Here is a 15,653-nt window from a genome sequence, read left to right as displayed (position 1 = left end):
AACAAGGAAGAAAGTTTTTTTTTGCAAATTCCTTTTCATTTCAAGCTCCATTTCCCATGTTTGGGATACATTTCTAAGCTATTTTTTGCAAACTTGATGATGTATTTGAGTTGTATGTGAAAACATGAAAATCTATGTTACGCAAAAACAGAAAAAATAAAATTATAGCTCAGATTGTTATCTGTGCATGGATTTGAGACATACAAGCTCATTGGTTGTCTATTCACATTGCACGATTTTTTTTGTTTAGATTATAAAGTGGTTTGATTGTGCAATCCTGGAGCAACATGTTTCTGAGTGGACATAAAAAGACGATTTTAAAGTGGCATTTATGGGAGGTTTCACTAATGACAAAATGTATACCAGTGAGCAAAGAAAACAAAGAATAAAAAAGGTAGTCATTTCATTATCATATTTGAAAAATTCATCTCTACTGTAGCACAGTGAAGCTTAGCAATGGATGATGCTCCGACGTTCAATAAATAAAAGAAAAAGGAACATCCCCAGCATGACACATGCTTTAGTTTGGGTTCCATAGAGTACTAAAGAAGGTGATAGGTAATATCAACTAGCTGATTCCCAGTTACAAAAACGAGATAGCAAGCAACATGTTGCAGTTACAAAAAAGAAAATGATGGACCCAATAATAGCCTAAACAAACTAGCAAGGTGTTTGTCCTCCTGATTGGCATCATCTAGGGCTCCATCGTCTATGACCTTTTCCCCTTCAACAAGGCCTGGAACTCTTCTGCTGAGTTGAGAGTGTTTTGCGGGTGCTTGAAAAGCTTTGCTGCAACAAACGTCCAGAAATTGAGCAACGACCTCGTATCCTGATGCAAAAGAAAAAAATACACATGATAACACATTAGTAGGGTTGGTGAATGGTGTTAGCAAAAAGAGTATGTTTCGCTGCTAGTGTTGCACAAACAAATCCTATACACATGATATTTAGCTACCAGTGTTGCATAGCAAAAAAATGGGACATACAATGTTGAATGGATCCATCCCCTTGGCAGTCAGATTCTCCATGTATAGAATAGCGAAAAACCCACAATCAAACCTGCCACCAAAAAAGCACAAAAAAGCAGATGAGTTTTGCTTCCCCTAAAAAATGCAAAATTCTATGGATGGACACATGGAAAACAAAGGAAAAAGGAAAAAAATAAATAAAATACATTGTAGACTGTTGCGGATACCCATCTGGGCTGAAAAATGAATGTATCAAGGTCGTGCTTCCATGAGTTTTGTTCTCTGACCAAAGTTTTAAAGTTTGCTATCTGCACATTTGATATCGGGAAAAAAGAAGAGATATAAGTAGGTGACGCAGTGACATCTTTCTTGATTTCTACCGCAAACATAAAATTGATACAAAGAAAAAAGGAATGACCAGAAAAGATGGAAGGGGTGTATCGCCCATACCAGATTGTGACATGGCTCCTCAAGAACACTGACGTAGTTAGGATCGTCACTCCTGGAATCAAACACATTGAATTGTTTTTGCATCAAGTTTGCAACCACAACTGCCCAATGCCCGTCGTGGACAATAGTGAAGAAGAGCTGCAAAATTAAACAAGAAAAAAAATCAATAACCCATAGCAAGTTGTGCTAAAAGATAGCTCTGATGCAAGAACAAAAATGTTTTACCTGATCACAATTCGCAATGTTGTTCCTATCACATGCCCTTTTGAAATCTTTGATGCAAGACCCTGTCTGAAAAGAATCCGGCTCCACAGCAAGCTTGGTCTATTTTATAAAAACAAATCTGTTGATTAGAATTGAATGTTGCGGACAGAAACACAAGTGATAAAAAGGGGGGAAAGAGTAGTTGACTCACAGCCATATGCGGCGAGAATGCAAACTTTCTAGGCTTTCTTGAGCTGTACATGTGCTCGATGTTGAAACTTTCAATGTATAGTGACATCACCTCATTGTTCAAATGTGCACGCTTTTTGAGCCCGTTGCTGAAATGTTTGAAAGAAACATCAAACCCGCCTATCCTGATGAATGGAGGGCTACATATTACAAAAAAGAAAGTGGATCGGTTAGAGGTAAAGAATTTTTTTCTCAACATACAAAAAGAGAGTACAAAAACCCTTACAGTAGCTCGCCTTGTGGTGGATCCTTAATATGGTATTTGGTGCAACAGTACTGCTTGTATATGGGGCATCGTCTGTTGCATCAATTTTGATCTTCTTCATCTTCTTCAACTTGGGCGCATTTTCTGGCGATTTTGCAGCTCTCTTGAGTGTTGCCTTCTTCACATCACGGTTGTGCCCGCTGCTGACTTCAATCGCCACCTCCTCTCTTGTCTCATCAACACCTACTTCTGCCCCCACAAATGAAAAAGCAAACAAAAACAATGAAAAGAGAAGAAACGGTTTGAAGCATGGAGGAGCTAAAGTTTATAAAAAATCATGACTTGATGACAAAGCAAAAAATAGTTAGAGGAAATGAGTTGTACAAACCTGCAGGGCCTGTGGAAACCGGAGGATATGTTGCGAGGAGAGTGACATGAAAAACTGGGCCAGTTGAAGTAGCCGGATTCTGTCTATCAAACCGTTGATTTATAAAACGGTGATTTGATCTAGCGCATTGAGTTAGGAAACCTTCTTAGAAGGGTCACGTCGTGTTGGGCAAGATGGTGTGCCGTGTTGGGCGTGAACTCGTTGTAAGACTTATATAAAGGAAAGGAAGATAGCAGGAGCCGTGAGTTTGTGCGGCATAAATGATCTCTCTCTCTCGGCTCTAAGGTTTTCCTCTATATATCTCGCTGTTCACGTGATAATACTTCGTGTTCTTGCGTAAAGCTTGCAGGGATTCTGCAGTCTGATCTGACAGAACTGACGCCATCAATCAGGTTGAGTTCAGGACCCGACGCCATCAGGACCGGACCGAGCAACCTCAGACAGACAACAGACAAAAATCGACCTCATCCAGCCACCGCAGGCAGGCAAGAATTGGATCGAGTTCCCGCTGCTACACAGATCCAATCCAACTCACGGAAACTCTATCAGTACTAGTACTAGTACTAGTACATGGAGATGAACCAACGACCGAGATAGTGAGTACCAGGTAGCTCGAGCTTCACTACAACTTTCCGTAGTACATGCTAACCACACTTGGAACAGTTTTTCTGCTAAGCCTAACACCCAGCTGACACTCAACGACACCGACGCCATGAATCAGGTTGGAGTCGTCGTCCTGCGACCCAGACAAGAATGTGGATCGGCTTCCCGCTGCATAGCCACTGCACAGATCCAACTCAAGGAAAACAAACAATGACGGAAACTCTAGCGAACGGAATAGGAAGGCGGAAACCAAAATTCATCCGCCCCAGGATCGATGACACTGGTAGGTAGGTACCACGGGCGCTCCACGATCCGGCCACCGAAGCGGGTGGCCGTTCCTCGGCGAATTAATCCCCGCGACCCAGATCGAGTTCCCGGCAACGCACATCAGCCCCAAACCCCCCAAACCGCCCGCCGTACCTATGTCAACTCGCGAACGAATCTCTATCGCCCACCCAATTTCCGTCCGCCGCAGATCGAGTTCACTTCCCGGCTACGCACGTCAGCCCCAGACCGCCCACCCAATTTCCGTCCAAGTAAAGATGGTTAGCGAGAAGACAAGGGGAGGATTCGGTCCATACCTTGGCGGTCAGGATCGAATCGCGGGGAGGGGAGGACCGCCGGCCGGCCGGTTGCTGTCACGGCCTGCCGGCTGGAGTTAGCACGCGGGAAACTGACGCGGGTTTACCCGGTAATCCGTCCGTGCCACGCGCCGGCTGCACGGGTAGACAGGGAGGCGAGCCGGCCGCCCGACTGCGGAGCATGACGGATCGATGGGGAAGCGGAGGAGCACGAGGACGAGACGGGACGCGAGCTGTGGCTGGAGGCTGGCTGTGGGTGGCGGAAATCTTTGGGGGTCGCCGCTACATATATCCACGGGACAGGAACACAAGGGTGCAGCTGTGCCGTTACCTTGTCCTGGCCCTAGATGATGGATCGGACAGTGTAGGAAGCACCGGTAGGAAAGGAGCTAGGGTTGGAAGGGCCAAAACGAGGTAGGTGGCTGAAATTTGAGAGGGGGAGGGCGGGCTGGTGTATTGGTCCAAAAGAATTTTCTTTTTAGGAAAATAATAATTCTTGTATCAACATAGGGATTATAATCACATCTATTAATGTCCAATGCGTCCTCAATACCAAATTCAGGCCTCATAGTCGTTCGCCTGGCATTGCGGTCTACCAAAGGTTGCCACCAAATGACTTGCACAATTTGCTGTTCGACGGATATGAGTAATATAAGAACCACGTTTCTTCGTAAAATAAATTGTTTCTCTACTCGGAAAAGCATATTTCGATTCGTTGATCTCCGCGCTCTTCGCCATTGACAGCGTAAAATTGTGATGGTTGTTATTTAACTCGGCTGTCCGTTATGCGGCTAGTTAGTTCTGGCGCGAAAAGAAATCAATTTATTTTATGACTGTCGGCATCGGATGTATGGAAAGATCACCGACACATGAAGAATGCTTGGGCTTGCCGCAAAAAAAGGTTAAAAATTTACGGCATCTCATAGAACAACATCATTGTATCACTCAATTACGTTCACCCCGCTACTTCACACTGGTATGAAAAAATGGTGCGAAAAGTTGTCCAGCTTCTGTAGCAGTTCAAGTATTACACTGCCAGGGACATGTCATAATTTGCCACGCGAACACGACGCCATCGAAATGTGTATCCGTTGCGCCTAGGTATAGGTAGGGCGCGAAATGTTGTATAGCTCATCCGGCAGGGTGTAGGGTAGTCAATTATGAAAATATTCAATCTATGGAAAGTATTTGCTCAATTTGGCCAGCCAAAGAAAACAAATCTACACCGGTGGTTTCTTTAGTGATCGAAAGGTTGTCCATTAAATTCTCCATAGATATTTCAAATAATCCATGATACACCTAGTTTCTCTGCTGGCCTTTCAGTTACGCGAGTGCAACTAAAAAATAAATTTAGGAAACTATTTATTGGCCAGCCCGGACATTGCAAGGGTGCCAGCCAGAGTTACCAAAAACGTGTCGTATATAGACCATCTGTAAGTATAATCTCAATTAAACGCAACGGTAAAGCGACCGTCTGTGCACCATCTCTAAGGACTGCTGAGTTGTTGACAAATCATATGATGTGGAGCTATGGAAAGAAACAAAAAAAAGTGGGCGGGAGCTGAAAGGTGACTAAGACCGGGATCCCATAGTTACATAGGCTATCACATTCACTGGAAGTTCTGGTTCGATCAGTCTTCCCTAGCGATCTAAATCGTCCGATCTCAACCCTGACCAACTTCGACCGTTGGATATTTCACGGATCAGAATGAGCAATCGGAATTTTTTACCAATGGCAAAGGTGAGCTTATTGGTTGTATCGATGGGAGCAGAACGGACATTTCGTATCGGGAGATATAAAGGGCATCCACCGCATGCTAAAACCCTTGCCCGCCCTACCCTGTCTCATCTGTAAGCATAATCTCAATTAAACGCAACGGTAAAGTGACCGGCTGTGCACCATATGTAAGTACTGCTGAGTTGTTGACAAATCATATGATGTGGAGCTATGGAAAGAAACAAAAAAAAAGTGGGTGGGAGCTGAAAGGTGACTAAGACCGGGATCCCATAGTTACATAGGCTATCACATTCACTGGAACTTCTGGTTCGGTCAATCTTCCCTAGCGATCTAAATCGTCCGATCTCAACCCCGACCAACCTCGGCCATTGGACATTTCACGGATCAGAATGAGCAATCGGAAATTTTTACCGATGTTAAAGTGAGCTTATTGGTAGTATCGTTGGGTGCAGAACGGACATTTCGTATCGGGAGATATAAAGGGCAGCCACCGCATGCTCAAACCCTAGCTCGCCCTACCCTGTCCCTATCATAGACTCATCCTCTATCTTTCTCGCGTCGCCACCCCCGCCTCCCCCTGTCGCTCAATGTTCCCGTCCCACCTCCTTATCATCGTAGGCCCGCCACCCCCGCCCTCTCCCCTCCCGTCGCGCACCGTCCCCACCCCACCTCTTCTCTCCGCTGTCGTCGAGGTCATGAAGCCACCACAGTCCTCTTCCTTCCTAGACATCTCTTTCCCCTGTGTCTGCCCGAATCCCGACCTTACAAGCTAGGGCACCTATCTTCACCGTCGCTCTCCCTCTAGGACTTCATAGTCCCCTCATTGTCATCCAACCTCCCCGCCTTCACCCCCTACCGTTGTATGCCGCCGTTTGCAGCTTCCCCTTCCCCCCTCTCACTGATTCAGTAAGCGTTGTCGACCCGCCTCCCTCACCGCCATTAGCCAACTCAGCCATTTTAAATACAAGGTACAACTTGCATGTGCTAGTTGCAGGCGAGGCCGCCTCGTGAGATGCATGGGAGGCCGGCACTGGTCGTAGGTGACCTCACCAAAGGAGGCACGTGAGAGGCCGGTGCTAGTCATTGGGGGAGGCGGTTGAGAGGTGGAGGTCAGGAAGAGTTGTAGTAGGAGTGCATGGTGTGTTTGTGTGTGTGTGTGTGTGCGTGATAGAGAGAGAGAGAGAGAGAGAGAGAGAGAGAGAGAGATGTGCAAGGTGGTAGTGGTAGGGAGTTGGCGGTGACAACATGGGTGAGCATCCCGACGTGTGGAATTCTCATGGCAGGGAGCTCTCGGGCATTGGGGCTCATGGATAGGAGCTCTTGGGCTTTGGGGCTCAGTGGTATGAGCTCTCACGCATTGGGGTTTAGGGATAGGAGCTCCCGGGAGCTACGAGAGCAAAAGAGGTTGGGTGTGTGAAAGAGAAAGAACCAGGCTTTAGAGAGGGAGAGGAGAGCGACGTTTTGGTGCCCATGATCAGATGAACCAGAGCATGAACAATACCGTGATTTAAAATAGAAAACAAAAAATTCCAATTTTGTGTGTATTGCCAGATGATCCTGAGCGTGAACCCCATGCAAAATTTTGTGTTGTTTGGACATTCAAGGAGCTCATGGCAAAAAAGAGAAATTTCGGATCTCCGAGGAACTTTTGAAAATCGCACTGTTCACGCCTGACCAACCTCAACCCTGACCAACCTCGATCGTTGGATATTTCACGCATCAACATGAGCCATCGGAAATTTTTATCGATGGCAACAGTGAGCTATTTGGTAGTTTTGATGGGAGCAGAATCAACATTTTGCATCGGGAGATATAAAGGGCAGCCACCGCATGCTAAAACCCTTGCTCGCCCTACCCTATCTCCGTCACGGACTCATCCTCTATCTTTCTCACACTGTCACCCCCGTCTCTCCCCCTGTCGCTCACTCTCCCCGCCCACCTCCTCTACCATCGTAGCACCGCCACCCCTGCCCTTTCCCCTCCCGCCGCGTACCCTCCCCACCCCACCTCTTCTCCCCTCTGTTGTTTAGGTCATGAACCCACCACACTCCTCTTCCTTCCTTGACATCTCTTTTCCATCAGTCTGCCCTAATCCCGACCTTACAAGCTAGGGCACCTATCTTCACTATCCAATATATTAGGCATGCTTCTAAGTGTGTAACTATAAATATGTTATGCATCCTTGTAGGTTTCAATTTTATCTTTCGTATTGCCCACTAATCTTTTCTATAAATATCAAGAACTAATTTTCCTTGGCATCTTATCTGAACAGGTACTACCCACTACTTGTGATATCTATTTTTTTATAATAAAGTAATGCGCATTTGATCAAGCCGATTACCCAATGAATGAGTTAATAAAAACCCTGATTGTAGAGAAATATAAGCACATAAATGTGGGATCAATATTTGAGGTGTTCGAGCCTCTCTAGGGGGACATATTCCCCATTATTCTAGAAACATAGTAAAAGTTGTACCAACAAATAAAAAACACTTTACAAAAGCTTGGGCAAATATTTCTTGTCACTTCCAATTGTGTGTTCCATATTTTTATATCATGGTTTCATGTAATAACCCTTTCTTCGTTACCTTGTCCCATGTTTGATTTCCTTTGTATTAGATCTAGGCATTTTTTGTTTTCACCACCTATTCTTCTTTCTTAGATATGTCTTCCTCAGTTTGCCTCGCTACTTTGGGTGGACTCCCTCTTGGACGCTTGATAGTTCTGGAGGAGTATGCTTCTTCTTGATTAGCCTTCATGTTTTTCTTCTTGATTTCTTGGTGCTCATTGGGAAAAACTAAGTCTGCAGACGTGTTGACATCCTCATCTATAACAAATAAAATAGACGTTAGTAGGAAGGAAATATAAATTTGATCCTTAGACTAGCTACATATAATTTTTCGAAGGAATCACGATGATTTTATAATTGTTTGTACCTTTTTTGGCAAAAAGTACAAGCAATGTATATTACAGGCGGAGAGGCCGTATTACTAATATCATAATATGGTCGCTAAAGTTGTCAGTATGCAACCAATATGGTTTTCAAGAGATAACATGCAGACTTTACTACTACTCAAAACTAATTACACAATTGCTTAAAAATATACGTGAATGTTCATGTGCAAAAATGCAAAATTGATTGGAAGATCCCTGTTTGATTCAGTTGTAAGTCTCCAATCCGTAAACCTCATATAAAGATAATCTATGTATATCATATAGTTATTCGGTTATTTAATTTAGAGTATCTTGAACGCTTTCCATAACTCGATTAAATTGTGTATAAAGACATTGAGCTACTTGAAAAAGCTCGAACTTACATATAGTTTATCTAACTAATGGACATCCTCAGATAGAGCAAGAGAAAACGAATCTAATATCACGCAAAGACAGGAATACATATAAGTGTACAACCGAATTTATGTTCCCACAAGATTATGTAGTAGTATGCATGAGTATTTCTTTTCCTCATTGCATACTTGTGTAGTAACATATTTTCTACTAGCACATGCTATTTCCATTTCTCCTCAATAGCACGAGTAATGTATTTTTGGTAAATTGACTAGACTGGATGGGAGAACCTAAGGAAAACAATATGGTGAGACATGCAAGTATAAATAAATACCATAGCAGCGATGGCTGGAGGAACTTAAGAATACCTGAATTTTGCTCATTCATATCTATCTTTTCCCCTTTTTTTGATCTTCTAGGTCTCGAAGGACTTGCATTTGTTTTATCATTCATCACATTTTTTGTCAGTCTTTTGTTCAAACTCTCATGCTGCAAAAGGAAACAATTGAATAGCAATACTGAATATCCATAAATATAATTAATTTATTTATATTAACTTTACAAGTTTAGTAACGTTAGTGAAACTCCATTTATTTATAAAGATAACAATTCAAATAGTTGAACATGTTTTTCAACTAATAAGGTATGAAATACACAAGATCATAACTACAAACTACATGAGAAACATGTTGTTCAAAAAATTGTACTATTAAGCCATCACATTATCATGTCTCGTTGGCAAGCTATGTTGGGTCTTATAATAAGTGAGTAACCTCTTCAAAGTTGCCTAAGAAAATTGACACACTTGTGGAAGAAACCAAACAATGCTCATTCTAAGTACGGTCCAACGTATATGTTGACTGAAGGCATGCCATTCTTTTTGTAAAAAATGTGTGTCTCATATACATAAATGTAAGTTTACTTTAGCACGCACTCAAATAATAAAAAAAATATGAAAACATAAGTCTAGTTATTTGATGAACAATTTGAATGCTAGTTTGTTGTAACATGACACATGCCCAACATATATACTCAATTTTAAGTGGATAATTTTTAATAGCTATACCACTGCATGTTAGTCCAAGAAAAGTGATGTTCTTAGAATGGAACATAACTTTGATAAGAGGCAACGATGTATGGCAATCACTGATAACCAAAAAATGTTGAAATGATCAGTTACCAGATTAGCAGACTTCTCAAAATTGTACAATTCATGTACACTTGTCCTTTGAATAAACGAACGTTTTGAAATGTTTCCTGTTTGAAGGAAGCGAACTATGGACGTCAATGTCCTGAATGCATAACGGCTAACAGGGTCCGTGTAGTACTGCATAATTAATAGTGATTAGGAGTTTGAAAATATTTTTAAAAATAACAATGGAGAGGTTTTGTTTTTAATTTATATTTACCGGGTCTTTCCTTGTTCCTTTCAATGTTTTTCGGTACACCATTTCTTTCACCCATCCATCTGGTAGCCCAGATGGGTTGAACTCCACTTCTGCAAGGATCTACAAAACCAGGGAACATATTAGCTTTGGAAAGTCAAATATTTGTAGACATAAATAATTATTTATGTAGTGATAGCAAGAAATACACATTATCCCGAGAGCTCGTGTCACATTGTCCATTTGTATCACATTCGGGGATCCTCATTTCGTTAACATACAGTATAACGTCTTCTTTAGAAAATGCTCGTACTCCCAGTGCCGGGTACACATAAAACTGCAAAATAGAAAGAGAAAAGTATATTTTTCATCCCTCAACTCTTCATGGAGTCTAGATTTGGTCCCTTAACTTCAAAACCGGACAACTTGCACCTCCAACTACCGAAACCGGACAAGGTTCATCCCCGGTCTTGGTTTTGACCGGTTTTGGTAACGACTCACCCCGGTTTTGACCGGTGCTGACTCAAATTCACGTATTTTTTTCATATTCGTGAACTTTTTGAAATTCACATACTCTTTTCAAATCCGCGTTGTTTTTGCAAGGTCGCATAATTTTAAAAATAAACATACTTTTTTTCAAATTTGTGAACTATTTTAAAATTTGCTTACTTTTCTCAAAGCCGTCCTTTAAAAAAAATTGCGTACTTTTTTGGAATCCGTATATTATCTGCATACATTTTAAAGTTCAGGCATTTCTTTCAAATTCGTGTCTCTTTTCCAATCGATGAACTTTGTCTGAAACTCACGTACTTGTTTCAAGTGGACATATTTTTTCAAATCCACATAAATTTGCGTAAAAGAGTTTGAAATCCGCGTACTTTTTTCAAGCTCGCATAAATTTTTTGAATTCATGAATTCTTTCCAAAAAAATTGTACGCGAATATGAAAGTCCATTTAAAAAATTACATGAATTTGAATAAACTACATGAACTTTTAAAAAGTACGCAGAGTTGAAAAAAGTACGTGGATTTAAAAAAGGACATATTTTTTTAGAAAGTTAACATATTTGAGAAAAGTACCAGAATTTGAAAATATTACGCGGACTTGGAAGAAGTACATGAATTTCGGTCGGCACGGTCAAAAGCAGGGTGGGACAGCACTAAAACCGGTCAAAACCATGAACAAGGATGAATCTTATCCGGTTTCAGCAGTTAAGGGTGCAAGCTGTCCGGTTTTAGAGTTGAGGGACTAAATCTAGACTCCACCAAGAATTAAGGGACGAAAAGTATACTTTTCTCAAATAGAAATAATATAAAATTAAAGTTATTTCTTGAAATGAGTAAATATATCTTTCATATTTTATATAACTCTTTTTCCTGAGACGAATGAAGGTAGCCAACTCTAATTGTAGCTTGGTTGTTTTTTGGGCTAACTCTAATTGTGATAAAAAAATGTTTTACACACACACACACACACACACACACACACACACACACAGAGAGAGAGAGAGAGAGAGAGAGACTACATCTCAAAGCAAATAAACTAATCTGAGAGATATGTCTTTGAAACATGTTCGTATGTAATCCTGGACAGAACTAGGATTTATCATGAAAATTATAATGGTTGTGAGCATTTAAGAATATTGGGAGTTCCTAACATTTAGTAAAACTAATATAAGTTATCATATATCAACAGTTGGCCACAATTTTAAAATTATATACATATAAGGCTATTCAACACTTGCGTATGTGTTAGGAGCAGTAATTATAAAAAAATCCATGTGCCCGTTAATTGCCAGCGAATTAGTGACTTGGAGCAAAAAATCAGTTCATCCTTATATTATTATCAGCTTTGTTTGTTATATTACATGGACAATAGTTTCCTTATTGACCAAAAAATGCCTAGAAAACTTTATACTAGTAAGAAGATGGACATACAATGTACAATTCCCATATTATTTAGTAATGATGTACATTTTAGTTTATGTCCCATGAGGAAAGCTATGTGAACCTTTTGGTGACCCTCTTTATCACCATGCTTATACACAATTACAGATAGAGGTAGGAAACTACCAAAGAGAAGTCAATAAATGTAGGTGGTACTTTTGTATTCCAATTGAGAAAACTCATGAGAATGAATTGGTAATTATGGAAAATGTTTCATGAATGAACGTTGATTACATTGACACTTTCTAGGATGTCATTCGTTGTGAATGGAGTGAGTACTTTGAAAAAAATGGTGAAAAGCGACCTTGTACATCTTGTCCATATTTTCTCCGCCCGCTCTGATCTCAAGAAACCACCCTTTTGGACGGCATTCATGTGACTTCTGCATATCATGATACAAAGACACATGAATCATGCATATGTTATTATATATATATATATATATATATATATATATAATAATAATAATAATAATAATAATAATAATAATAATAACTTCATTATACTAAGAAATACATACAGGAAGCATCTTATGATCAACACTATCTTTGGCTTCTAAGTAGTGCTCATCCATCTCAGAGAAAAGGTAGTTCAGGACGTCAGACTTCATCCTGAATTTGGCCCCTGACACTGGAGAAATGAAATACTGGAAATAAACAAAAGAAATAAAAAAATTAGATATCTGCAATAAACAAAACAATACACGAAAAACTGAAAAAATATCTATATTTTTTGTTTAGAGAATGAACATGTGTTAAATAAATTTAATATCATGTATGTCTGCATTTATTTGGTTGTATATAGCATACCTTATATAGAGCACCGTCCTCGCCACGTTGGACCTCCATGATCCAACCATCTGGGAGCCAGTCCGGTGCCTCCACCACAGCATCTTCCATCTTCCCCTTGACATCCTCCAGGAGTTTCACTTCCTCAACGTCCGAGATGGAGTCTTCCATTCCTGAAACTGAAAAAAAGTAATTTTCCCCTTCCCTTTCATCTCCTCACACCACCATAACCACTATAACAACGTGAATTGGCCCACACACTCCCATGGAAACGATATGCAAGCACACACTCCTAGACTCTGCATATATATCTTATTTTTTCTGAAAACCAACTCATTGTCGATATCCTTATGATGAAGCATGAAGGTATATCCCACCCACAAAGCCACAGGGAGAGACTGAATTTGATCAACCAAATAAGAAGTCGAAACAAACCACCAAGACATGTGTAATCTTTTTGTGCGCAACTCCGTGGGAATATCGAAATCTCACTAAATACTCCATTCACCAAATTTAGATACTACTACAGAACTCTTCGCTCAATGGGCTGTATCAAATGTGCAGCAGGTTAATTAATGCAGTAGTGTAGGCCCGGATGATTATTAGCCTAGACAATTCCTGTTGGTTTTCCTGGCATGTAGCAGCGTCCACTGTCTACAGTTTCGAAAGTCAACCTGGGCTGCACTGCATCTGAGCAGGGTCACGGAGGAGACCCAGGCTGAGCTGTGGCGTGGCAGAGCGCTAGGCAGTGGATGGCGAGGTCGCGAGGAACGTTCGGCCACACGTCCATACAGCCCGCTACGGGGCACCAGGATCTGTCACAGCTTTAGGATCGTTGCCGCCTGGATGTCGCACGAGGTGGTGCCGCCATGATCTGGCATGCCCAGGCACCAGGGCAGTTGGCCGACGCATGTGGCGCAATGGACGACGATGAGATGACGGGCATGGCAGTGGGATGACAACGTACGGCGGCGCCATGGCCGACGATGAGATGGCAGCGAGGCAAAGGACATGTACACGCGACCTCAGTCAACGATGAATGACGGGACTCGACAGGGACAGCCAAGAACTGAATCGAGTTCTTAGACACAACCGATCCAACTGACGGAAGAAAAAAAACAACGGTAACTCTAATACAAACACACCTCCGCTGCACAGATCAGATCAGCAAAGCAAAAATCTATGGGGAGCCACCTAAGACCTCAGCGGTTACGAATCCACTTCGAAAAAATCAACACAGATCACAAAAACAAACGCCGTTCCCCAGATGAGATCCAGGAATCGCCTGTACCTTCTACGCGGACTCAGCGCGGCCATGGCCAAGATCGGCCTAGCGCAGAGCGGACCAAGTACCCGCGCGGCCGGCCCAAAACAAACGAATCTCCATCGCCAAACCCATTTTCGTTCAAGTAAACGATGATTAGCGAGGATACACGGGAGGATTTGGTGGCAAACAAACCTTGGGTCTGGGTCGGGGGCGCCATCGAATCTCTGTCGCCGCCTGCAGTTAGCGAGCGTTGTCGCTTGGACGGGCCGGCCTGCGACAGCACGTACAGGGGAGGGCGACTGGGTTTGCCCGGCTATTCCACCGGTAAACCACGAGGCGGCTGCGGCGAGGCGACTAAAGGCGGAGGACGACGGGAGGGCGAGACGCGAGGTGGCGGAATAGTTTGGGGCTCTCGGGCAGCGGTATATATACATTTCGTGGAAGGGGTTGGTGGGAAAGGGATCTAGGGTTAAAAATGACAAAACTAGATAGGTGGTTGTAATTTTAAAATGGTAAGGGCGGGCCGGGGTTTGTGAATTTGGTCCAGCATATATTTTTTCTTTTTTGGAGTTGTATTTGGTTCAAAATTTGAAGGTTCCAGTTCCATAAAAAATCAAGATGCATGGCTATTATATTCAGCTGACTTCCAACTGCATGTTGCGAAAAAAATGAGAGGTCATGGAAAAATAGCTATTCAGAAACAAATTATTTGTGTTGTTTTACTCTTGCGATGAAGGGTCAGACACTTTCAAGATAGTTTTAGTACTGTCGCAAAGATGTAATGGTCGTTATTTTTGGGCGGTGCTCGGCTATCCATTATATGGCTAAATAGTTTTGGCGTGAGGAGTTATTCTTTTATGGCCGTTGGCATTGAACTTATGGATAGATTACTGGTCGTTGAAGAATGACGCTTGTGCTCATCGCGTCAAAATGGTTGAAATAGTATGTCATCTTGTATCACGACATCATTGCATCACTCAATTACATACACCGCACTAATTCACACCCGTGTAACAAAATGGCGCCAAAAGCTATCCGGCTTACTCTGGTAGCGGTCTATGCGTCTAGGTCTATGTAGGGCTTGAAAATTTGCAGCGCACCCGATAGGTTGTTAGATGGTCCCACCGTCCATTAAATCAATATTGATTTCTTTGCGCCTAGAATTGCTATGACCTTTTTTGAAATAAAGAATTGGTATAACCTTAATTGGAGATATTCCAAACATATATGTGAGGATATGCATGGATCTGCAATTAAGGAAATCACTCCCTCCGTTCCAAATTACTCATTGCAGAAATGGATGTATCTAGAACTAAAATACATCTAGATACATCCATACCCGCGACAAGTAATTCGGAACGGAGGGAGTATTTATTAGTAGGCGCGTACTTGGCAGCCAGCCAAGACATAGCAAGGATTCCATCAAGAGCTACCAAAAATGTGTCGTGTATGTGGACCATGTATAATTAATACAATTCCATTTAAGCCGCTGGGTAAGCGATCGGTTTTGCACATACGGCCCTTCGTGCTGATTTGTTGATTGATCAGATAGTGTGGATCAATGCACAGAAACAAAAAAACATGAGGACCGGG

At 42.1% G+C, this 15,653-nt stretch overlaps 1 protein-coding gene across 1 annotated transcript; it reads right to left on the bottom strand.

Annotated features, from left to right (window-relative positions):
* Positions 1-8,031: 8,031 nt before the first annotated feature.
* Positions 8,032-14,410, bottom strand: LOC147961525 (uncharacterized). The gene is made up of 10 exons (XM_087537512.1): positions 14,253-14,410; positions 12,815-12,966; positions 12,526-12,651; positions 12,310-12,387; positions 10,271-10,396; positions 10,084-10,182; positions 9,855-10,001; positions 9,033-9,163; positions 8,573-8,588; positions 8,032-8,208 (listed from the first exon to the last, which is right to left on the bottom strand). The coding sequence occupies exons 1-10, from the start codon at positions 14,275-14,277 to the stop codon at positions 8,032-8,034; spliced, it is 1,077 nt and encodes a 358-aa protein (XP_087393638.1). The 5' UTR covers positions 14,278-14,410.
* Between the last annotated feature and the right edge of the window lie 1,243 nt (positions 14,411-15,653).

Source organism: Triticum urartu, chromosome 7A (assembly GCF_056163025.1).
Source record: "Triticum urartu cultivar PI428250 chromosome 7A, HENAU_Tu73, whole genome shotgun sequence".
Lineage (NCBI taxonomy): Eukaryota > Viridiplantae > Streptophyta > Magnoliopsida > Poales > Poaceae > Triticum > Triticum urartu.
Note: the sequence above shows the minus strand (reverse complement) of the source record. Positions and strands in the feature narration are given on the sequence as shown.

Coding starts and splice junctions, on each gene's coding strand:
- LOC147961525 (XM_087537512.1), bottom strand. CDS start 14,277: ATGGCGCCCCCGACCCAGACCCAAG. Junction 10,397..12,309: donor ATATGGACAAGATGTACAAG/GTCGCTTTTCAC, acceptor TCTATTTTGCAG/TTTTATGTGTACCCGGCACT. Junction 9,164..9,854: donor TTGAGAAGTCTGCTAATCTG/GTAACTGATCAT, acceptor TTCCTTTTGCAG/CATGAGAGTTTGAACAAAAG.